The 22,208-nt window shown below is 56.0% G+C and overlaps 2 protein-coding genes and 1 non-coding gene across 6 annotated transcripts in view; 2 read left to right on the top strand and 1 right to left on the bottom strand.

Annotated features, from left to right (window-relative positions):
* Window positions 1–1,686: 1,686 nt before the first annotated feature.
* On the top strand, window positions 1,687–12,363 carry PIK3IP1 (phosphoinositide-3-kinase interacting protein 1). Of its 2 annotated transcripts, XM_043436117.1 has the most exons (7): window positions 1,703–1,914; window positions 2,849–2,965; window positions 3,057–3,176; window positions 4,061–4,252; window positions 4,351–4,429; window positions 5,487–5,533; window positions 10,860–11,017. In XM_043436117.1, exons 1-7 carry the CDS (start codon window positions 1,845–1,847, stop codon window positions 10,871–10,873), a joined length of 639 nt encoding a protein of 212 aa, XP_043292052.1. In that variant the 5' UTR covers window positions 1,703–1,844; the 3' UTR covers window positions 10,874–11,017. The 2 variants fall into 2 exon arrangements, with proteins under 2 accessions (XP_043292044.1, XP_043292052.1); XM_043436109.1 differs by lacking the exon at window positions 5,487–5,533 and having other exon boundaries at window positions 1,687–1,914; window positions 10,860–12,363.
* A 1,022-nt stretch (window positions 12,364–13,385) lies between these two features.
* LIMK2 (LIM domain kinase 2) overlaps window positions 13,386–22,208 on the bottom strand; it is a 52,858-nt gene continuing 44,035 nt past the window's right edge. For all 3 annotated transcript variants that reach the window (XM_043436092.1, XM_043436098.1, XM_043436099.1), the window contains 8 exons: window positions 21,426–21,512; window positions 20,675–20,806; window positions 20,372–20,428; window positions 18,888–18,953; window positions 17,843–18,017; window positions 17,104–17,159; window positions 16,154–16,311; window positions 13,386–14,797 (listed from right to left, as the gene is read on the bottom strand). In XM_043436092.1, the coding sequence (XP_043292027.1) occupies window positions 14,653–14,797; window positions 16,154–16,311; window positions 17,104–17,159; window positions 17,843–18,017; window positions 18,888–18,953; window positions 20,372–20,428; window positions 20,675–20,806; window positions 21,426–21,512 (876 nt within the window). In that variant the 3' untranslated portion in view covers window positions 13,386–14,652. The remainder of the gene's footprint in view (window positions 14,798–16,153; window positions 16,312–17,103; window positions 17,160–17,842; window positions 18,018–18,887; window positions 18,954–20,371; window positions 20,429–20,674; window positions 20,807–21,425; window positions 21,513–22,208) is intronic.
* TRNAG-CCC lies at window positions 15,354–15,426 on the top strand. The gene has a single exon. It is a non-coding gene; the product is annotated as a tRNA-Gly (tRNA).

The raw sequence follows: 22,208 nt of genomic DNA on the forward strand, positions 1-22,208 counted from the left end.
CATCTCTTGCAGTGGTGTAAGAGGACTTGGGACTCACAAGGAAAACTGAGCAATGAACTTCCCCTTCAGCCTTTTCCCTGTAAAAATATCCTCCTTGAAAACAGTGTAAGTTTTCTTCAGCAAGTGAGGTACCACCTCCTTACTCTCCCTCTCTTACCCAGCTTCACTTTTTTTCATAACACTTAAGACCACCTGACGTTTTTACAGACTTGTCATTTGTCTTTTTAAACTAGAAGGTAAGCTCCATGAAGGCAGATATTTCAAATATTTTGTTCACAGATATCTTCTCAGTATTTCAGTATACAGAACCTTAACTAACATGTACTTGTAGGAGGTTCTTAAAATTTTTGTAAAATTAATTAAAAGTGTTTAAAAAAGATCCCTGAATATGTTAGAATTATTAAAGAATAAGAATTTGGCATATCTGTGTATTTATGTCTGTTATTCCCAAACAAGACTCCCAAATCGGGTGTCAGAGGACCAGAAGCTTGTGTAGAGATGGGAGAGCAACTGCAAAGACAAAGCAATGTGTCTTATCTGATGGATGGACGGAACCCACTGTCACCAAACTTCTACAAAGAGTAAACTCAATTCATCCCTCTGCCCTTGCCATGTCTGAATCTGAGTGTAGTGAATTCAAATTCACTTCACATTACTAGGCTTAACATTAGCTTTCTTCCTTGAGAAAACGTCTGAAACTTATGTAGTAAAGTTTTTTTGTTCCCCTCCTCCCTAAATTACTGCCTGCTAGATGCAAGCCCTCAGATGGAAACCATCTCCCATTTCTATTTTGAGATTCGCCTGAGTCACAAGGTAGTCTTGGCGAATCACTCTGCTCCATCCCTCAGTTTATTGAGCCTGCCTGGGAACAGGCGCTGCCAGCCAGACAGGAAGAGGGCCGTGTTGCCTAACTCCAAAAGGTCTCAGGCGTGTGGATGTGGTGAGGTTTAATAATGGATATAAATCGCTGCAGATGGATTTCCCACAGGGTGGGGGTGGGGAAAGGGCAACCATTTTCCTAAACTTCCTCTATATGAATTCATGGCTGGTACAAAGGCCAGGCTATTAAACATAGCTGAGCAAATGTCCCAATGTCTGCAGGACATGTGTTTCCAACTAAAGAGACCCCTAGTGGGCTCCTACTATATATGACACCCCCAAGCCCCAAAGAGAAGCAAAAGAATGTGACTGATATGACTCTGGCAAAGTTACACTAAGAGTCAGTGTTTATAAACATGTATAAACCACAAGGCCCTTTTCTTTTTTTCAAGAATGGGTATAAAGAGCTGCTTCCACCTGGATTCTCTTGCCTGTGCCCCATCCAGTCTCGAGTTCCTCCGAGTTGTGTAGCTAACATGTTCTAAGTGGTTCTGCCTTACTGACTGTAATTCCAAGCTCCCTGAGCCCCCAACCCCCAGAGATGCCTCTTGACAAAATTATTCTTTATGTACTCACACAAATGTAAAAAGAAGAGAAGAAAGGCCCCGGGGATGCAGCCAGTGCATGTCTCACGCTGAACCACTGCTAAGCATGACCTGAACTTTTCTGCCTCTTTCCGCTTGGCTGAGTTCCTCTCTTGACTCAGGGCAAAGTGATGAGCATGGCATAGGAGGCTTAGGACCCAGGGGGCGCCTTTCAGCCGGAAAAAAAAAAAAAATAAAAAAACCACCTCGCTGCAGCAAGCTTGCTGGAAGCTCCCAGTTCTAAAGAGAGGCTGTTTACCAGAAGCGCATAACAAGAGCAGGTCTGACTGCCAGGCTGGGAACGGGAGGCAGAGCCGCCGCCTAGGGGGACCCCGGCTGGACTCTGGTTGGTCAGTCACCTGCAGGACGAAGGAGGTGAGGATGCTGTTGGCCTGGGTGCGAACAATCCTCGTCAGCAACATGCTCCTGGCAGAAGCCTATGGAGCTGGAGGTGAGATTACCACCTTTCCTTTCTGCAGCAACTTAATGAGGCAGAAAGGGTGAAGCTTCCTATTTCCCGAGCAGGAAGACGACAGGAAACGGAGCTTGTAGCAGGTTCCTGTTGTCCCATGAAAGCTTTGTTGGTTTTGTTTTTTTCCTTCTCCTTTCCCTGCCTGGAGCTTGCAGCTCCATCTTTGCCATTAAGAACAAAGGCAAGTAACCACTTTCTCTTTTCTTTTTCTTGCTGTTGGCTCATGAGTGGATGGAACCTGGGGGCTCATCTCCTCCACTCCTAAGTCCTGTTCTTTTCGGGGGGCTTTGGGAGTGTCTCCAGAGCGCTGGCCCTCGTTACCCAGCCCCTTCCTGCGGGCCTCCTGCTGAGGGGAGTGGGAGTTTGGAGTCACATCCAGGCAGCAATTAGGCAGGTTCCCTCCATTTGAGGCTCTCCTGTGCCTGACTGGATATAAAGGCCTTTGTAGGATTCTCTTGGGAGGGAATGCTGCCTGTGAAAGTGTGGCCTCATCCACGGAGACAAGAACACCAGAGTTTATATAACATGGAATGACAACACAAGGATGGATTTTCGGTCCTGCCGCCCCCCACCCCGACCCAAAACTCCCACCGTCTCCACAGAGGGTCCTGAACCCAGGACTCCCCCCGCATCTTCCTCCAAAGTGGTCACAAGTTCCAGAGCAACAACGCCTTGCACTTATGCAGTGCTTTCCGGCTTAAAAAAGAAAAGAAAAAAGCCAACACTGAGCAGAGGGGGCCGGGCACCGGCTGGGGCTCTTCACTCGCCCGCCCTCCCTTCTCTTTCCGGCCTCACAACAGCCCAGCGAGGCAGGCGGGGTTTTCCACGTGAGGGCAAGGTCTCCCAGCAGGGGTGGGCCCGGGCTCCCTGCCGGCCACTCAGTGTCCTGTCGGGGGGCTCCTCCTCCTCATAGGCTGCTTCTGGGATAACGGCCACCTGTACCGGGCGGATCAGCCCTCCCCCGCGCCAGGCCACCTCTGCCTCAACTGGCTGGACGCGCAGAGCGGCCTGGCATTTGCCCCAGAGTCGGGTGAGTGCCCGTCCCGGGCGGCGGGCGGGCGGGCGGGCTGGCGGCGGCCGTGTCCCAACCCGGGCCCATGCTGCCTTCTCTCCCCTCTCAGGCGCCGGCAACCACAGCTACTGCCGGAACCCGGACCAGGACCCGCGCGGGCCCTGGTGCTACGTCAGCCGCGAGGCTGGAGCTCCTGAGAAGCGACCTTGCGAGGACCTGCTTTGCCCAGGTACCCGCCCCGGACCCCGGGCCCAGGGCTTCCCAGGAGCTGTTGCTGCACCCGCCGCGCACGTGCGGCCGCGCGACGCCGGCCGGCCCCGCCCCGCCCCGCGCCGTCCGATTGGCCAGGGCTGTCTCCAGGCCGCGGGACCCGAAGCTCATTGGCCGGCGCCGCCGCCCGGAATGAGCTCATTCTCCTCCAGCGCCTAGTAAACAACCGTGGGCGGTTAGGCCCCGCCCCTCGGCCGAGCTCGGTGCCCTGAACGCCTCTGGGGGAGCCCCGGAGAAGTGCGTCGTTGGTCCACGCCCTTAGCTCGCCCCTCGGTGTTTACGCCCGTCGGTGTTTGTGTAGTATCTGCTGTGTGCTAGGCACTCTTTCACAGCCCCCCTCCACCCAGTTTGGGGGATCTAAGATTCAGAGAGAAGTTCAGCGACTTACCAAACGCAGTGGCAGGGTCCAGATTTAAATCCAAGTTTCTTGAGACTCCAGAGTGCAGCTTGTGGCTCCCAGGGCAGCAAGGACGATTCTCTAGGATTAAATGGGATATGTAAGCATGTAACATAGAGATTGGCATAAAGTGTGGGCTCAGCAAATGTGAGCTGTTTAGAGGAGTCACGCATTGCCTCTTGGCATAGAGGGGGTACCCCTGGAGCAGAGCTGAGCTGGGCCTTGGAAGACGGCAAGAATTTGTGAATATGAAGACGTGGGAGGCAGGTGAGGCCCTTTCTCACAGCCTTCTTTGTCTTGTTCCAGCTGTGGTGCAGCCTTTAGGCCAGATCTTGCCCCTAGGTCTTGATTTCAGCGTGTACAGTGCATTCTAAGGTGGGCCCACTCCGCTTCCCCCACACTCAGGCCCCTGTCTGATGAGAGCTGTTTTCCCACTTCACCTCCAGATACCATTTCCCAGGGCCTGCCAACCTCCACAACAGGAACTGAGGAGGCCGCTGAAGTGCCAGGAGATGAAGTGTTTGCTCCTGCCAACGCCCTGCCTGCCCGGAGCGAGGCTGCAGCAGTGCAGCCAGTGATTGGGATCAGCCAGCGGGTGCGGGTGAACTCCAAGGAGAAAAAGGACCTGGGACCCCTGGGTATGACTGCCTGCCTCTGTCCTTGTGAAATTCAAGGAGAAATATTTGCTGATTATCTGGGGTGGAGCTAACGGGACTTTGTGTCCTGTCCTTGGCAGGCTACGTGCTGGGCATCACCATGATGGTGATCATCATCGTTATTGGAGCTGGAATCGTCCTTGGCTACACCTACAAGAGGTCAGTAGCTTCTTTTCTGGGCTCGGTGAGAGAGGAGAGGAAGGTACACAAAATCAAACCAGACTCCTTTGTGGCATTCTTCCATGTAGAGGAAGGGAGGTATTGGGTGCAAAGACTTGGTTCTAGTTTTCACCAGGTGACCTTGGACAAACCTTCATCTTTGGTGCCTTTACTCTTCACCTAGCAAGCCTGATGAGGTAGGGATTCTTACTCCCCATTGTATAGGTGAGGTGAACGAACTTGCTCAAGATTATACTGCCTGGGAGTGGCTGGAGTCACATCCAGCTCTCTTGACACCGACATTCCCTGCTGTCTGGTGTGGAAGCATGTCTGCTGTGGAACTGGGTGGTCTTTCAGAAATGAGGCTGGGCTCTCATTGCAGGGACTGGGAGATTGAATTCTTTCTGTGTTATAAAATTATGCTCCTAGAAAAGGTTCCCAGCCACTGCTTTTGCAGTTGGGGCTTAAATGTCCTGAGCTGTAAGCAGTGGGATCTCCTCTAGGACAGGAGGAAGGAAGGGAGTTGGAGTGCATGATGATAATCAAGTTGTGCCCATTTTTCCAGCACTGGTTGACTCTGGGAAGATTATTTACAAAATGTTGGGCAAAAATCAGGGGCTTTGACTTCCATTCCTGAGTATCTGTGATATTTCTTTTCTGTGGTCTGGGAAGGCTTCCTATAAAGGAAGTGATGTGGTGGCCTGCGTTTTCCAGTGGTGAGGACCACAGCCCCCGCGGGTCATCCAGTATTAAAATCGAGTTGTCTCTAGAGTGTTGTAGTCAGCCTCATTTTACAGATGGAAAAGGGGACATGTTGGTAAGAATAATATCAGTTCTAGCAGCAGTATTTCTGAAGGCCAGGTACTGCTTCAAATGATATGTGTGCTTTAACTCAGTCCTCACAATCACCCCGATAAGGTCAATGATATTTACAGATAAGGAAACTGAGACTTGTTTGAGGTCACACACCTAGCATTTGGTGGAGCTAAGTCTCAGTCCTGCCACTGACTAGCAATCTGCATGACTTCAGGCAGCGTGGTTCTATTTCCTACTCCAGGCCATGGCTGTTGCTGAGATACTTGACTTCCTGGACCAAAGAAGGAGGTCAGTAAACCATAGTTGTTTCTCTTTTCTGTAAAATGTGGGCACACTGCACTTGCACTCTCCAGGCTCCATCACTTCTCTGATCTTCTGTGATTCAGGAAGCACAGGTTCAGAGAGGGGACGTGTTGACCTGAGAGGGTCTCCTGTCCCCTAGCATAAGGTCGCTGCCCTCAGTGCGATAGTGGCTGGGGCAGGTTCAGGGGCACCTGTTGGTCAATTCAGGGAGTTAGGGGGAGTGATGGGGAGGCCCTGGTTACAGTTCGCAGCTCAGACCCAAACCCTGTTGGCTGAGTCTAGCTGTTGAAATATTTCCTCCTCAGCCACTGGATAGTACTGGGCTTGCCTCCAGTCCTGTGACAGTGTCCAGGCCTCCAGGTGCTTGAACTGACTGTTAAATGTCCTTAATCGCGAACTCAGTTCTCAGGCCGGACGAGGAAGCCACGCCTTTTTCTTCTAGATCTGCTCCTCTAGGCTGTCACGGGAGTGCCCCGAGAGCCTATATTTTCTTTCCTGTAATCTCAGGGCGAGGCACCGAGTCACCAGACTCCTCATCACTAACCACCAGACCACCCCTTTCCTCAGCAAAAGTGCCCCAAGCACAGCCTGTACAACAGGAAACCGCATGTGGGCTGGAGGCAAACGCTCAGCTCCCACTCTCTCCCCAGAGTCACAGAACAGTGTCCTGGAAAGTGCTGTTGAGCGCAGGTCCTCCCACTTCTCTGCACCTCCTTTTCTCGTCTGTTCCATGGAGCGGTGTCCCCTCTCCAGCACACCCATACCCACCCCAGGTTACCCTTAACTATTACATGTAGACAGCAGAACACCAATCAGGTTAAATAACCACTACAGCCACCTGGACTTTGTCAGGGAGACCCACTGAGTGTCCTTCCCTGATGATAGCACCAAAGCCGCAGGACCACACTAGAAGGACCACTTTTACACCATTTCACAGCGAGGAGCTGAGACTGAGAGGAGTTCAGCAGTGTGTCCAAGCTACATGGCCAATAAGGATTGCCAGTGTCTTCCAAAAGTCCAGCAAGGCTCAGGAGCTTCGTGCCAATTCGCTTTGGATTGCATAAGACAGTCGCAAGCTTCCCAGGTGGCTCAGTGGTAAAGACTCCTCCTGCCAATGCAGGAGACCCAAGTTCAATCTCTGGGTTGGGAAGATCCCCTGGAGGAGGAAATGGCAAAGTATTCTTGCCTGGGAAATCCCATGGACTGAGGAGCCTGGCAGACTGTAGTCTATGGGGTTGCAAAAGAGTTAAGACATGACTGAGTGAACACGCACAGAACCTTTCAAAATAAAACAGAAACTTTCAAACTATAACAGCTGGGCTTAAAAGTCAGAAGAACCAGGATCTGGTTCTGGAACTGTGAGCAGTTCTGGGTGTGACAGTGGACAAGTCATTTACCTTCTCTGCTTCCCTCACGTGTAGAATAGCATGGGGCAGGTTAGCGATGATCCGCCCAGCTCTAACATTTCCTAAAGACAGTATTACTTGGTGGTGGTCGCAGGCAGTACTAGGTTCAGATCCCAAATCCGCCCTCTGCGTGAATAAATGATGGAGCCTCTCCACTTCTGCTATCCTGTTCCTGAAACAGAGATCCTAGTAGATGCCGCATAGGTTTGTTGTGACGATGAAATGAGTGTAGTCTGGGCAGACAGTTGGTATCCCTGACCTTGGCTGCCTTGAGGAACTTGCCCTGGCAGCAGTGTGGCACAGCGCCACTTCTGACAGGGATGAGAGCGGTGGCCCAGAGTTACATAATAATGTGGCAGCCTCTGTTGCCTGAAGGAGGTCTCGAGTGCCTCTGTCACCCAGCAAGAGGATGTCAGATACAGGCAGCAGCTCCGTACATGCTTGCTTTCTGGCCAGCCCAGCTACCAGGCCTGACCCTGGAGCAGTCAGGATAGAATTCCTGCAAGCTCTGAACCCTTCCAAGGGCCAGGAGGCTAGTGGGAGGGAGTCTTCCCCTGGCCGGGAGGGGCGGGCAGACACCAGGCTTCCCCCTCAGGGAGGAAGGGAGGCAGGTGGGAGTGGGCAAGGGCTCAGCCTGGCGGGCCTCTGTCCTGGTTGTCTGGTTCAGGGGGCCAGCCTGCAGTTCCCTGCCCCGAACGAGTGTCTGTGCTCTGGCTCTGATAAAAAGGCAAGGGGAAAACTGTCAGCCAGCAACTCCTCCGCCTGCCCAGGAGAGGAACTGAGTTAGTGAATGAGTCTTTTGTTCTTTCCTGGCTGTCAGACAACAGCCTGGGCCATCCCCCCACCTCACAGGTGGTGAGAAGGGGCTGAGCTGCCTGACGGTCAGTGCAGGCATCCTGGTGGCCTCTCTGAGACCCCAGAAGGAGCTGGGGGCCGCCATGGCACCTCTAGGACTCACAGGAGCCGTTAGCAGGAGGCATGCAGGGCTGAGTGTGTTTTGAGGCTTCTAAATGGAAGAGATTGCCATCCGGACTTGTCCCGGCACCTGCTCATTGCATTTACCCTTGGCTGAGCTTCAAGCCCAGCTCTGCCCCATTAATCCATATTGATTTTTCCCCCCTCAAGACTTGTGTATGATGCAACCTGACCATTATCAACAGCCTGACTGACCACAGCCAGATGCTTGGTAAAGGAGGCAGTTGAGGAAAGCCTCAGTTTCTTCGGCTGTAAAATGTGGATGACACGCAGTGCTGGGTAGAAATGAGACAAAGATGATGCATGTACAAAGGGTGCGGCATCCAGCCGGTGCACAGGTGACCCTTCTCAGGATGGACGGTGGGAAGGCCATTTCCTGGCACCTTAGGGGTCCTTGGGAAGCAGGAGTTCCTGCTTCCTCCAGCCTCTTAGGTTTTGAAATTCAGGCCTTGGCACAAGGCTCTGGGCACATACTCTGCTACTTTTGTAAATGGCCTTTGGTTCTCTGCTGGCTTGTTTGTGGGCTCCCTGGTTGTTCAGTCGCTTGGTCGCATCTCTTTGCAACCCCGTGGACTACAGCACACCAGGCCTCCCTCTCCTTCACTATCTCCCAGAGTTTGCTCAAACTCATGTCCGTTGAGATGCCATCCAACCATCTCATCTTCTGTCGCCCCCTTCTCCTGTCCTCAATCTTTCCCAGCGTCAGGGTCTTTTCCAACGAGTCGGCTCTTCACATCAGGTGGCCACAGTATTGGGGCTTCAGCTTCAATATCAGTCCTTCCAATGAATATTGAGGGTTGATTTCCCTTATGATTGACTGTTTTGATCTCCTTGCAGTCCAAGGGACTCTTCCTTAATAGAACTAAACCCAGACTTTCCAAGTTTCTCCTGACATGGGCAGACTGCAGTTTTCTGTTGTACGCTGGAGGTAGAGGTGTTCTCTTGTCCGTGGCAGTGGCCGTAACCGAGAAGCGCCCAGAAGCAGAGCGAATCTCGGGCCGTGAGCGGGGGTGCGCTTGTTCCAGGCAGTCGTGTCCCCGTGGCCCTCCTCAGCCCCTCTGGGGGCTCGGGGTGTCCAGTGCAGAGCGCGATGAGGATGGGCAGGAGCTGCAGGCTTACACGCAGAGACTTGGCCCTCCAAGTCTTGGGTGGCATGAGCATGTAGGTGTGCTGTCTGTGACCCGACAGTGAGGAGCAGGGGGACGTGGCGCCCACGTCACGCTCGGGATCTCACAGGACGTTAGGGGCCCTGGAGGTTCTCAAGTCCAGCTCCCTGTTTCACAGGATGATGAAGCTTAATGCCTAAAGCGGAGGGCAGTGGTCGGGGTCACATAAACAACACTCACCCTGGCTGTCCAGTAGGAGAGTTCCCGTGGGAACCCAGATTAAGATAACGTTGCCTGGTGAGTCACATCACCTTTAGGGCAAATCACAACAGCCCCCTGTGAGCTTTATAGCAGTCCCATGGTTTTCGAAATGCTTTCCCATTCAGTAGTCTTGCCTGGAAAACCCCATGGACGGAGGAGCCTGGTAGGCTACAGTCCATGGGGTCGCAAAGAGTCGGACACGACGGAGTGACTTCACTTTGACTTTCATCATCATATTTGGAGTCAGGTATCATTCCCATTTCACAGATGATGAAACCAAGGCTCCCCAAGGCCGAGTGTCACACAGCCCAGGCTGGGCTGGGCCAGGGGCAGAGAACTGGGTGATTTAAAGGCAGTTGGGAGGCACCTGCTCTTTCCCCTCCAGTGCCCGTGTCCTCAGCGTTGTGTTTCTGGAAACCTTTGTCTTTGCACCTCCCTGGGCGATAGCTGTGTCATCCGTCTGCTCTCAGCTGTCTCCCTGGGGACTCTGAGGCAGGCCTGTTTGCCGCACCAGGTCATCCATCAGCTACTTGCTTCAGGGCCTCTTCGGGATGGGCTCCTTCTGGGAAGATTTCCTCTGACAGCTGAGCCCACGTGTCTGATCGCTGTTAGAGGATGCTGACCTGGGTTTTGGCGTGCAGTATGCCAGGCACACACCACACCCTTTGGCTTGCAGTGGGTGTGGCCGGTCCAATGGGGCGGGCCTGACATGCACAAGCTGGAAGACTGGGTGGGTGAGGCCCTGCCCTATCCTTTTTGTAGGGGGTGACCCTGGTAAGGTCAGAACTTCTCTTGAGCATCAGCCAGAATCCAACAGACTTGGGCTTGAGCCCACCGTGTCATTTGGAGAGTTCAGCGTCTCTGGACTCACTTCCTCATCTATAAAATGAACGATAAGACCTAACTGTTAGGGTTCAGAGTGAAGTGAGGTAATGCACGTAAAGCCCTCAGCATGGAGTGAGCACTTCACGTGAATAAAATGGGGTAACACCTCAGCCTGAGAAGTGCCAGGAGAAGGCCCGTGAACACCCAGGGGCCCCATGGGCCTGGTGTCCTTGTTTCCCGTTGACCTGAGCAGCCCTCAGAGGCTCCTTGCCCACTGCACTCGGAGGGGTGGTCCCTCTTTGTAGCCAGGGCTCACACCTTCTGGGAAGGGGATGGTCCCTGTTTCCAGCCAGAGCTCACACCTTCCGAGACTTTCTGATGAGGCGTCTCAGAACAGGATGGTCAGGTCAGTTTTCTGGGCAGCTTTATGGGTGCGGGCTGAGGGTTTTTCTGGGTCCTGTGGTGCCTCGGGCTGAAAAAGCAAAACTCCATTTTACTTTAAGGGTCTCTTTCGTCCCCACCATCTTCACTGAGCCCCACTGCAGCTGTGTGAGGTTGGTGCTGCGGTCACCCCCATCTCACAGACGAGGTTTAGGGGCTCCTTGCTGAGTTAAGGCAGCCTGGCAGAACAGCCCTGCCTGGCTGTGACTGTGGCCAGCCCCTGCCGGGCCTCAGGGTGCTGGCCACGAGCAGACTGTGCAGGCGTCACAGCCTGACGCCTCCCTCTTCTCCCGCCAGGGGCAAGGACCTGAAAGCCCAGCACGAGCAGAAAGTGTGCGAGCGGGAGTTGCAGCGGATCACCCTGCCCTTGTCTGCCTTCGCCAACCCCGCCTGTGAGATCGTGGATGAGAAGACCGTTGTGGTTCACGCCAGCCAGACTCCAGTCGACCTCCAGGAGGGCAGTGCCCCCCTCATGGGCCAGGCGGGCACTCCAGGTGCCTGAGCGCCCCCCACGATGGGCAGGAGCCCATTGCAGACACTGGTGCAGGACCACCTACCCCCGCCCCCCCACAGCTGGGAGGATCTACACCTTCTGTTGTGGTTGAAACCCCCCACTTTTTCTGTTTGAACCCAAAGACAGGAGCAGGTGGCACTGTGGGCTGAGAGCGAGGCTGGGTAGGGTCCTGCCAAGGCTCTCTCTCCATACCATGGAGCAGGGTTTTGCCCACGGATGGGGACAGCGGCAGCCCCCGCAGCAGCGCTGTGACAGGGGCTTCCTGTGCCCCGGAACCAAAGCAGGGACAGACAGGGGGCTTCCCCAGCTCCCCTGTGCTTCGTTGTGCAAGGTGGCCTCAGCCTCAGCCTCCCCACGTGCTCGCTGTGGGTCTGAGTGGCGTGCGCTGTTATTCACAGGTCGAGAGGCGGTGTTTAGAAAATGTATTTAGTTTTTTCAGTATTTGGGACACAGTCCCCCTCTGACCATTTCTGAGAAATGGAAACAAGTCTGTACGAAAGTTAGCACTGTGGGTTGAGAAGAGGATCCAGGCGGAGGCTGCTGGCAGTGATGTGCCTTGAGGACTGCGGGCCGGGCCCAGGGCCCCGGGGCTCTTCCTGTTCCGAAAGGAAGGACAGCACTGAACATTCCACTGAGGAGGAGGGCGAAGGGTCCACAGCTGCCTCAGCCCCCAGGACCTGAGTGGGCCCGGGGCACCCCTGACCGACGGCCTCCCTTCAGGGTGCAGTGACCGCTCTGCATTCCTCAGGGCTGAGACAGCAGCCAGCTGACCTGCAGGAATGATGCTGAGGGCGGGGCCTCGGTGATGGAAGGACTCAGGACCACACCTTCCTGTGGGGAAGTAGGATGAGGGTCACGACCCCTAACTTGTGAGACAGTCAGAGACCCACTGGGAGGGTTCTGAGGGTTCCTGACGGTTCCTTGGACAGAGCAGGCCCGAAGGGAGTGACGCTCAGGTTCCAAGAGGAAGCTGCCGGCACGGTCAGCCTCGAGGCCCTGACGGCACACTTGGGGGGCCTCAGCAGGGCTAACCTGTCCAGAGCTTCCTTCCCAAAGCCCTGTCACCGCCCTTCACGGAGGCCAGGTTTGTGGGGCCCTGTCTCTCCAGCAGGCTGTTCCCAGAAGTGACCTGCTGAGGGGATCCAGGCCTCAGGGGGTCTGTTGTTGGTCATGATGCAGAAGAGAACATTACCGGTTTCTACTTTTCTATAAAAGCATTTCTGTGTACCTGTTTTTATATACCTCATTCTGACACCTGCAAATAAAAGTGCAGGAAATTGCTCTGCATTTGACTCAACATAAATAAATTAAAAAAAAAAAAAATCCCTACTGCCAAGTTTTTGTGGGTGTCAGGACACTCCTCCTCAAAGTTGGGAAGTGTTTGGTTACCTTGTCAGCACCTGCGGGCGAGCTCGGCTGTCTGTCCTCCCCTTTGGCCCACACCGGGGGCAGCGGCTGGGTGGTTGGTAACTGGAGCGTCGTCACCAGGAGAGCCTCTCGGGTCGAAGCTGCAGGAAGGAGGCTGTGCGGCTTGGCAGAGGGCAGCCAGTCACTGCAGACCCTCTCCCCCCAGCATTCTTTAGAGGTTAGGGAGGGGCTGGAGACAGGGTGGGGGGATGGGTGTGCAGAGGGGGGATGGGCTCCCAGGAGCTGCTCTGGCCGAGGGAGGTCCTCGCAGGGTGACTCCTAGGGCTCCAGCGGAAGCTACCAATGGCAGTTTTTTGGGGCTTTTTAGCAAGGATTTCGCAACAGGTTCTCAGCCTCTAGGACACCCAGGGTGACCTCTGCCTGTATCTAGTCACCTCTATATGGCTGCCAGCAAGGGGCACCCTAGCGCGTGTTTTTCCAGGAGCCAGATCGTGGCCCTGACTCCAGCCAGCTTCGGGAGAAGCCACCTTTGGGTCTGTGGACTTGTGCTGTGCCCAGGATCTCGCGAGCCAGATCACATCACCTGGCCCAGCCGGCACCCCACAGGCCCCGTGTGCAGACGCAAGAAACAGGTCTCCTCTCGAGCTCTTGGAAGGACACACCAGGGGCAGGGGTGGCGGGCACACATTTCCTCCCTCCCTTAAGGTGGCACCCGGCCCTGCAGAGAGGACTCGGACGGCCGGGCTGGGGGAGCGCGCGGATGGCGGAGGGCGGGCCGCTCACGTCCCCTGGAGCAGGCTGGTGTCTGTGTGCAGAGGTGGGGTCAGAGCACGCGCAGCCCTGCTGTGGGGTCACGAGGCCGGGGCTCAGAGTGGCCAGGGCGCCCTCCACGTGCGTCTCCCTGGGCCAGGCCGCAAGTCACAGTCTCACTCTCCGCACCGTCATGTTAACTGCTTAATTTATTTGGTCTGCTCCACGGCCCGGCTTGGGCCCACCACCCCCAACTCCTGCGGGGACCGCCGAGGCGGCACCAGCCGCACTCCCTGCTGCCGGGAGCCCAGGGCGAGAGAGCCCGCACACTCCACACCTAGGCAGGGCCGCGACAGCAAGGAGACTGGCCAGAGGCAACACCTAGTCCCGCAGCTCATCAGGTCTATGTACAGCGTTTCACGTATCACCCCCACAGGTACACCACCAAGACAGTCTGAACGGCAACCGCCTTCTCCCGCGTCACCCAGCCGCCCCTGCCCCCAGCACAACCACACACGCCGCAGTAAGGTCCCAAACCCACTCCTCACTTGTTAAATATGCTGCAAGTTCACCCCACACTCCACACGCTGGGCCTGCCACTAGCCAGTGTCCTCCAGAGCCTGCCTGGCACAATCCCGGGCTCCTGGATGAAGCGCACGTGAGCGTGCAAATGACAGCAGCCAGGACAGCAGGGCTTTCGAGGGCGGGGCCTCTGCCTTCAGCCTGGCCGCCTCCTGCGCTTGCCGCCACCGCCGGCAGGACAGGTGCACACACGAGTTCCCCGCCAGTCTGGAGCTCAGTGTGAGAACACAGTGGAGGCTCCCCCTCGATGTGGCCCCGGGGCCCAGGAGGCGAACAGAAACCAGCCCTGCTCCTGACTCCTGGCCGGACCCACCACAAACCGACCAGGAGACGCTTTACAGCCCACCCCCTCAACGCTGCCCAGGGGAGGGCGGGACGCGCCAGGGCCGGGGAGCACCGCGGTCGCTTCCCGTCCTCGGAGGGCCGCACTCTCTGCCACACTCCACGAGAAGTCCTCCTGCACAGGCGGAACCAGAGGCGTCAGGGCCGCCGGCGGTGCACCTGGGAGCCTGCCCAGCAGGTCCAGGGTGTGCTGGTTAGTGTCAGCAAGGGCCTCCGGGAATCCACTGCCAGGGGGCTCCCGAGTGGTCACGAGTAACAGACTCCTCCTGGCTCAGGGACCAGGCTTTGCTTGTTTTCTTCACAGCTTCCAGGCGAGTGTTGGATTTACAGACAGTAACCGGGCTCCAGGACCCGCGGGGACGTTTCCCGGTGCTGTGCCTGCTTGCCTCCGGGGACATAGGAGGATGGCCAGTCCTGCTTCTGAATGAGCTGCCGATCCCCGGGAGGCCTGGCCGGCCCTGCCCGAAGCAGGGATGGGCGCAGAGGGGGCAGTGCTGGCTGGGGGATGCCCCCCGGAAGGGGGTTGGGCCAGGGCTACGGAGGTGAGTCCCGGATCAGGCCATACTGCACGCTCACGGTGTGGTCCAGCTCCTCCAGCTCTGCAGGCAGAGGGATGCCCAGCTCCCCCAGGTATAGGGACAGTGCCTCAAAGCAGTCCTCCAGCTTGGAGAATGCCGGTCTAGAAAGAGGAGGAGGAGACAGGTGAGTCACAGGGGTGGGGCCGGGCAGTGAGGTGGCACAGAAGGCTCCCCCGGGCCTGGGGCTCCACCACTTCCTGGGTGTCTGACCTTGGGCAAGCCCTTAACCTTGGTGTGCCTTGGTAGGAAACACAGTCATATGACTGCACAGGCTGTTGCAAAGATGAGAGGTGATAACACAGGGAGAGGTGGGTCTGGCTCAAAGGGGCGGCTTGAAAACGAAGTCCAGAAGAAAAGCCCCTTCCAGGTCTCAGAGAAAATGCAATCATCACAGGTGGGTTTGGACTAAGTGCCCTTTTAAAGATCCTTTCAGTCCTGAGACTGAAAGTCGTTTCCACATGGACGGGATCTGCCCCGGGAGGGGCTTCTCACAGACTTGGCAGCTCACCCCATGGAGAGAGCGAATGCCTGGCTCCTACTGCCCTGGAGACAGCTCAGGTCCACTCCCCCATCTCCTTCTCGGATTGCTTAAACATCTTGTTGCCTTCTTGGCAAGACCTACTCTGAGCACCATCTTAAAGATGGTAACTTGGGACTTCCCTGGTGGTCTAGCGGCTAAGACTCTGTGCTCCCAATGCAGGGGGCCAGGGTTCAATCCCCGGTCAGGGAACTTGATCCCACATGCTGCAGCTAAGGCCGGGAACAGCCATATAAATAAATAAAATAAAAAAAAAAAGATGGTAACTTATACCTTGAACAACTCTTTTTGCTTGGCTTGCGTCCTTTTTCCATAGCATCTGTCACTTTCTCACATATTAAATACATGTTCTCATATACTAAAGATAATTTTAAAAAGATTTCTTTAAAGGAAAAAATTGGCTAATGCATAAAGATGCTCATTGTAATACCTATTGTAAGGAGAAGCTGGAAAAACCTGAGCACCTACACGTGTCTGTTCCTACAGTCTCCTAGTGAATTTCACAGTCAACAGAAATGATAACCTGGAATACTGGGTAGTGACAAAAATGCAGAGCAAAATGTCAAACTTTTCTCTATTTAGGAAAACTATAAAAAAAATGTGTTTGGACATGGACATGGGAATACGGAAACTTGAAGGCACTGTTAGCATGGTATACAGGTTTACACGGTATACAGGTTGGGGTGAATTTCCTGCTGTTAAGGTTTAACGCTGCTTCTGGGTCACTTGCTACAACACCCCTGTCTTCCTCCCTGCCAACTGACACGTCGGGGTCGTCAGGGGGCCTCTGTGGTTGATGGCCACATCCTCGAGCTCAAGGCTTTTGCACCCCCGTGCCTGGGAATGGTGTGGCGATGGCTGAGGACTGGGGTGAGCATCCCAGGACCATGCGGGCTGGGCGAGGGGAGTGGACTCCAACCTGCTCTCAGGCTCCAGTCTGCAGCAGATGGCGGCCAGGGGGAAGAAGGCTGGGGGGCAGTCTGTAGGCACAAACTTCTCCCAGAAGAGCTTCACGTTGAGGCCGAAGTCCAGTGTTCGGGGCAGGCAGTCAGGATCTGCATACACCTGCCCGATTATCTGCAGGTGGAAAGACAGTGGTCAGGGACGGTGCAGCCATGTGGTGGGGGAGGGGGGTGCCGGTGTGGGGACAGGACAGGAGGGATGGTCAGAAGCGGGAGGCAGGGGGACTTCCCTGGTGCTCCAGTGGTTGAGAATCCGTCTGGCAATGCAGGGAGGCAGGTTCAATTCTGCTTAGGGAACTAAGATCCCACATGCTGCGGGGCAACCAAGCCCGTGAGCCGCAACCACTGAGCCTGCACTCTAGAGCTGCGACTCAAGGGAAGACTACGTGCTGTAACTAAGGCCAGACGCAGTCAAATAAACAGAAGAGGAAGGAGGTAAAAAACAAGCAGAGAGGGCTGCACCCTCCGTCTCTCCATATCTTGCTAATGCAGGCTTGTCTCCTGACAGAGTCTGCTCACTGAGGGTCTGGAGGAGCCCCGACCGGCCTCTGGAGGGCGGCTTCCACATGGCCCCACCCCGCCCCGCTCAGTCCCCTTCTGTCCGAGCCTCCTGCTGGAGTCAGGCCCTGAGAAGGGAGGCACTGGATCTGATTCATGTCTGAAGCCCTCTGGCGCCAGCTCAGGGCTCTGCAAACCGTAGATGCTCAACTGATTTCCGTTAGAGTGAACGATATTTTTAAAACAACGAGACTCCAATGTGTCCACAGACCCGTGATAACCGACACGGCCCTCCACTCCTGCTGACTCTGTGGCACTACTCATCCTAGGAGGAGGAGCCCCCGTTCTGACTGGGGGGCCGGGCTGCCAGGTCTGCTGCCTCAGGCCTGGCCTCCGCGCTGGGGCTCACCTCACAGAGGACGATCCCAAAAGAGAAGACGTCCACTGTCTCGTCGTAGCTCTTTCCTTCGGAAACACGGGAGAGCAGGCTGTTAGGTCTGGTCCTGTCTCTGCTCTGCACTGAGTCTGCAGCCAGGTCAGGTCAGAGCCAAGAGCCAGGGCCAGGAGAGGTTCTGTCGGGGGGCCCCTAAGGCTGTGGGGACGGGCCCGTCTGAAAACCACCTCTCCTCAGGCAGCCTCAGAGAGAGCCCATGAAACAACACTGCCCAGGGTGAAGCTGCATAGGACAGTGAGAGAGAACTGGGTCAGGGTGCGCCTGGACTCTGACACTGCCTCCTGTGTGCTCTCTGCACTGAAGGCCTCAGAAACAGTTGCAGTGGACCACTTCTGCAGTCTCACGGCCCTATCGGGCTAAGGAGTCCTGGCCAGCATCTCAGGCTGGTTTGCGCCTCAGCCACGAGGGGGCAGCACACTTCAGTTCTCAGCAGAGAGAGAACAGGCACTAAATAAAGCACCTGAGCGCTCAGCTACCCCTTGGGGCACAGGAGCTGCGGTCAGACCTCAGCATGGGCCCAGGACGGGGCACCAGCCAGCCTGCAGGCCTGCTCTCAGGGAGGAAGGCGTCTTCAAGCTCTAGTCTGGCACAAGATGAAAACTGTGCACCCCCGGCTTCAGGTACCTGGCCTACCCACCCTGGGGCTCTGCTGCGAGACGCGGCCCCACCTCCCCGCCAGGGCAGCAGGACTGACCGTTCAGCATCTCGGGGGCCATCCAGTAGGGGTTCCCCACCACCGTGTAGCGCTTCTTGCGGTCGCTCTTGCGTAAGGTACGCTTCTTGGCGGTGGCCTTCTCCACAGGGGTCTTCTTTCTCTCCTCGACTATGAGCCGTGACAGCCCAAAGTCAGCCACCACCACGGTCTTGTCCTGAGAGCACAAGGGTCAGGTCAGCCCGGGGTGGGGGGGGACGATGGGGCGGGGACGGGACAGTCCCAAGAGAAAGAGAGAAGAGGCATATGACCAAGGGGTGTCTTGACATACGGGGCATGGTGTTTTCTCAGTCTGCGTGCTCTGCAGGGCAGACACCCCCAGACCCAGAGGGTGTTCTCAGCAGAGGCCCTGGAGCCTGGGACTTGGAGAGTGGAACTCAAGAGGCAGAACAGAGGATTTCTTTTGTTTTGCTTTTTTTCTCATCCTGCCTTGTTCTCATTTAAAGCTGGAACCAGGATAAGACAGAAAAAGACAAGATACAGGCCTTCCGTGGGAGTGGGGGGCGAAGGGGACATAAGCTCTTCAAATAGCTACAAGGCAGTCATGTGGAAAAGGGATTAAGACTGTTTGGTGTGAGTCCAGAGGGCATGGCCAGGGCCAGTGAGTGGACACCCAGGAAGCCACACTGCAAGTCAACAGGAGTAACACTGTAACAACCAGAGGTGACCACCCGGGGAGAGGGAGGCTGCCCCACATCCTTCCCTGTGAATTTGGGAGCTCTGTGGCCTCCGGCTGAGGCTTCAGGTGCCACAGCTGCAAAATGGAGCCTTTGGGGAGCTGTCTTCCCCAACACAGGGCAAAACCAGGAAAAGTGATGGGGCTCTACAAACAGTTGAGGAACTTTAAGTCACTTCCAACCACAGGATTTCAAAGGCTGCTACTGGGAGGAGGTGGGGTTTGTCTGCCGTGTGCGGGGATCCCCCAGAAGACAGGAGCCCGAGGCAATACCTCTGGTCCAAAGCCAGAGGGGCCAGGCAGTCCTGCTGGCAACAAGGGAGCCAGGAGGGCCGCCCTGGGGGCACGTACCAGCTTGATGAGGCAGTTGTGCGAGTTCAGATCCCGGTGGATGATACACATGGAATGCAAATAGGCCTGGAACCAGAGGTAGGAGCTGAGGCCCACCGCCAGTCAATCGGCTGGAAGCTGACTCTGAGCCTCGGGGGCCCCAAAACCCGCTGTTCCCCCAGGACACTCCCACGCCCCCATGCCAGCTTCAGAACCCAACCGGGACTCCAGGGCCCTCCTGCCGTCACTCCTCATCCCAGTGTCAACAGAAGCCGACGGCTTCCCCTCTCCCTGCCGCCATCTCCTGCCCAGCAGCCTCTATTTACCGATCCCAACCCAGGGGCTGCTCTGTCCTCAAGTTCCCGACTCCCTGGGCCCTGGTGAGCTCCCCCTGCCCCTACCTACTTTACTCAGATCTAGGCCACCCCCACCCAGTCTCTGGCTTTAGCCACCCTGGATCCTTCCTGCTGTGAAAGGGGAAGTGGCCACCTCCTGGCCCAGCTGGATCTGTGCTCCCAACACACACTTCCCTCTCTGTCCACACTTTCCCTGTGGTCTAGTGGTTAGCATTCAGTGCTCTCACTTAAAAAAAAAAAAAATTATTGACGTGTAGTTGATCTATAATGCTGTGTTAGTTTCAGGTGTATTGCAGTGAATCAATTACACATATACATATATCCACTCTTTTTTAGATTCTTTTCCTGTATAGGTCATTACAGAGTACTGAGACTTCCCTGTACTATTCAGTACGTTCTTAATAGTGACCTGTTTTACATATAGTAGTGTACATATGTTGGTTTCAACCTCCCAATTTATCCCTCCCCCGCGTCCCCCGTGACAGCCACGAGCTTGTTTTCCCCCTCTGTGGCTCTGCTTCCCTTCTGTGCACAGGTTCATCTGCACCGCTTTTTCACACCCCACAGAGAAGCAGGGTCATGTGTTTGTCTTTCTGTGTCTCGCTTACTTCACGCAGTGTGACAATCTCTAGGTCCGTCCACAGTGGCGAACGGCCCTATTTCATCCTTTTCGTGGCTGAGTCATACTCCACTGTGTGTATATACCACATCTTCTTATCTCAGCGCTCTGACTTTAACCTCTCCCTCTTCCTACTCTCATGTGTCCAAACTAGTCTGTATTTGCCATTTCCCCATCCAGGCCTCCGCCTCTGGCTCTTGTCATCACGCAGGAGTCACTTCCTTTCCCTTCCCTTCCTCAGTAAGAGTGGAAGGACCCCCCACCCACCCACAACACCGGTTCCCTCCCTTGGGCTCCTGGAGTTGCTCACATGCTCCAACCTGCCTGCTGCCCTCCTCAGGGGGAGCCCACACCTCTCCTGTGCCGCCTGCCCCCAAGATGGTGCATGCCTGCCTTTTCCTTCTGGCCTCCTCGATCTCAGCTCCTCTCTCGTCACTGCTAACCCTTACTAAGCAGCCACGCGCCGGCCTCAGCAGATGCCTATCCAAGCTTCTCCCAGACCCACTCTGCTGGCTGTCGGCAGGACTCACCATTCCAGAGGCGATGCCTTTGGCAAACCTGACCTTCTGCTGCCAGGGGAACGGGTCCTGCAGGATGGAGGAAGTCCCGTCAGAGGCCGCTGGGCCTTGTTCTACTGGTGGTCCAGGCCCCGTGGGTCTACGTGATCCACAGTAAACCCTCCCTACCTACGCCCAGTGCCACCCACCATGGCCCCTTGCAGGCAAGGCAGCGGGTCTCCCTGACTGACCACTGTGGCTCCAGAGCAGTGGTGACACAGGGGCCCCCCTGATGAGCCCCAAGGCTCTCGGGGGCTCTGGGGGTGCTGGGCTCACCGCGCTGCGCAGGAAGTCCTTCAGCGTGCCCCCCTCGATGTACTCCGTCAGCAGGTTCAGCTTCTTGTCCTTGTACAGCACGCCGATGAACTTGAGCACGTTGGGGTGGTCCAGGCTGCGCATCACCTTCACCTGCAGGGCGGGGAGGCCACGAGGGCGGGGCCCGGTTGCTTCCGCACCCCTTCCCTCCAGGGAGTCAGCGTGACACACGTGCCCCGTGTCTCCCCCCTTCTGTCTCGGGTGCTGGGGAAGAAACACCCACGTGGATGGGGACAGCCTCCTAGGCCTCGTGCCTGGGACCGTGCCTTTCCAGGAGCTACATCTGGGGAACTGGAGAGGCAGGGCCCCAGCGTGAGGTGGAGACCAGGAGGGCAGCACGCTGTGGGGCAGCAGGCAAGGACACCAAGGCGCCAGGCTTGCCCAGCTGCTCTAAAGCGTCCGTGCTCACCCCACACTCCACGAGCTCTGTAAGCACACCTCACTGTACCGGCTCGTGCTGTCCTCAGTGTTTTTCGTACAAATAATGTGCCGTCATTTACACGGGGAGGGGCAGGGACATTTCTCTAATGGTCTGTTCTGCCTTAAGAAAGTGATGACTCCAAACTAAGCTTCCTCTTCAGATCTTTTTTTTTTTTTTTTGGTGCTGAAAGCTGGGATTGAAGTCATTCTTTTTTTTTTGAAGTCATTCTTTAGTATCAATTTCCCTCTTTCAACAGTGACACAAACTCCTAGCCACCACCCCGCTTCCTACCTCAGTTAGAAACGTCTTCTGCGTCTCCTCATCACACCGGATCAGCTCCTTCATGACCATCACTTTGCCTGTGGCTTTGTGCGTCACCTAAAAGGAGGGTGACTGTTACTAGTGCAGAGAACACAGGCCCTCCCGGGGAGCTGTGCGCAGATCTGTCGCTGGCCATCCCATCCCCTGGAGGACACACTGAAGTCATCGGCCGGATCAGACTGACAGATCAAGTGCGGAACACACAGCATGGGCCTCAGACGGGAGCACACCTTTCTCCCTGGAGAGCTGGGCATGCACAGAGGAGAGGCGAGAACCCACAAAAGGGACGTGATGGGGGAGCGGGGGGAAGGGCGCTGCCAAGCCAAGCGGGGGTTCTGGTCATCTGACCCAGGAGCGTGTCTCTTGGGGAATAGGAGTCTGGGGGGCAAGAGGGTCAGTGCCACAGACATGCACCAGGGAGCTGGGGGGTTGGGAGGAAGCTCTCCAGCCCCATGGCCCCAAAGGCTGAGACACATGGCTTACCTGACCCCCCCTCCCAGCTCTCAGCAGAGGAGGAGGAGGAGAGAGAGAGAGAGAGGTTAGTCCCTGAGACTGTTCAGCAGGGAGGCAGGAGCCACTCCCACACCGAGGCCTCTGGGCACCTAGAAACACTCACTGACTGGAGATGGGGGGGCCACAGGTGACCTGGTCCCACCCGGGGCTCCAGGTCCCCCAAGCTCACACCAGGAGCAACACTGCCTTCAGGTGGCCTGGGAGGGCAGGTGATGAGAAATCCCCAGAGGTGGGTGGGAG

The sequence above is a fragment of the Cervus canadensis genome, chromosome 1 (assembly GCF_019320065.1).
Source record: "Cervus canadensis isolate Bull #8, Minnesota chromosome 1, ASM1932006v1, whole genome shotgun sequence".
Lineage (NCBI taxonomy): Eukaryota > Metazoa > Chordata > Mammalia > Artiodactyla > Cervidae > Cervus > Cervus canadensis.

What these genes read in the sequence shown, in the direction of transcription:
- PIK3IP1 (XM_043436109.1), top strand. Translation starts at nt 1,845, where the DNA reads ATGCTGTTGGCCTGGGTGCGAACAATCCTCGTCAGCAACATGCTCCTG. An exon ending in AGAAGCCTATGGAGCTGGAG is followed by an intron (nt 1,915 to 2,848) that starts GTGAGATTACCA and finishes TCCTCCTCATAG; the next exon opens with GCTGCTTCTGGGATAACGGC. An exon ending in CGAGGACCTGCTTTGCCCAG is followed by an intron (nt 3,177 to 4,060) that starts GTACCCGCCCCG and finishes CTTCACCTCCAG; the next exon opens with ATACCATTTCCCAGGGCCTG.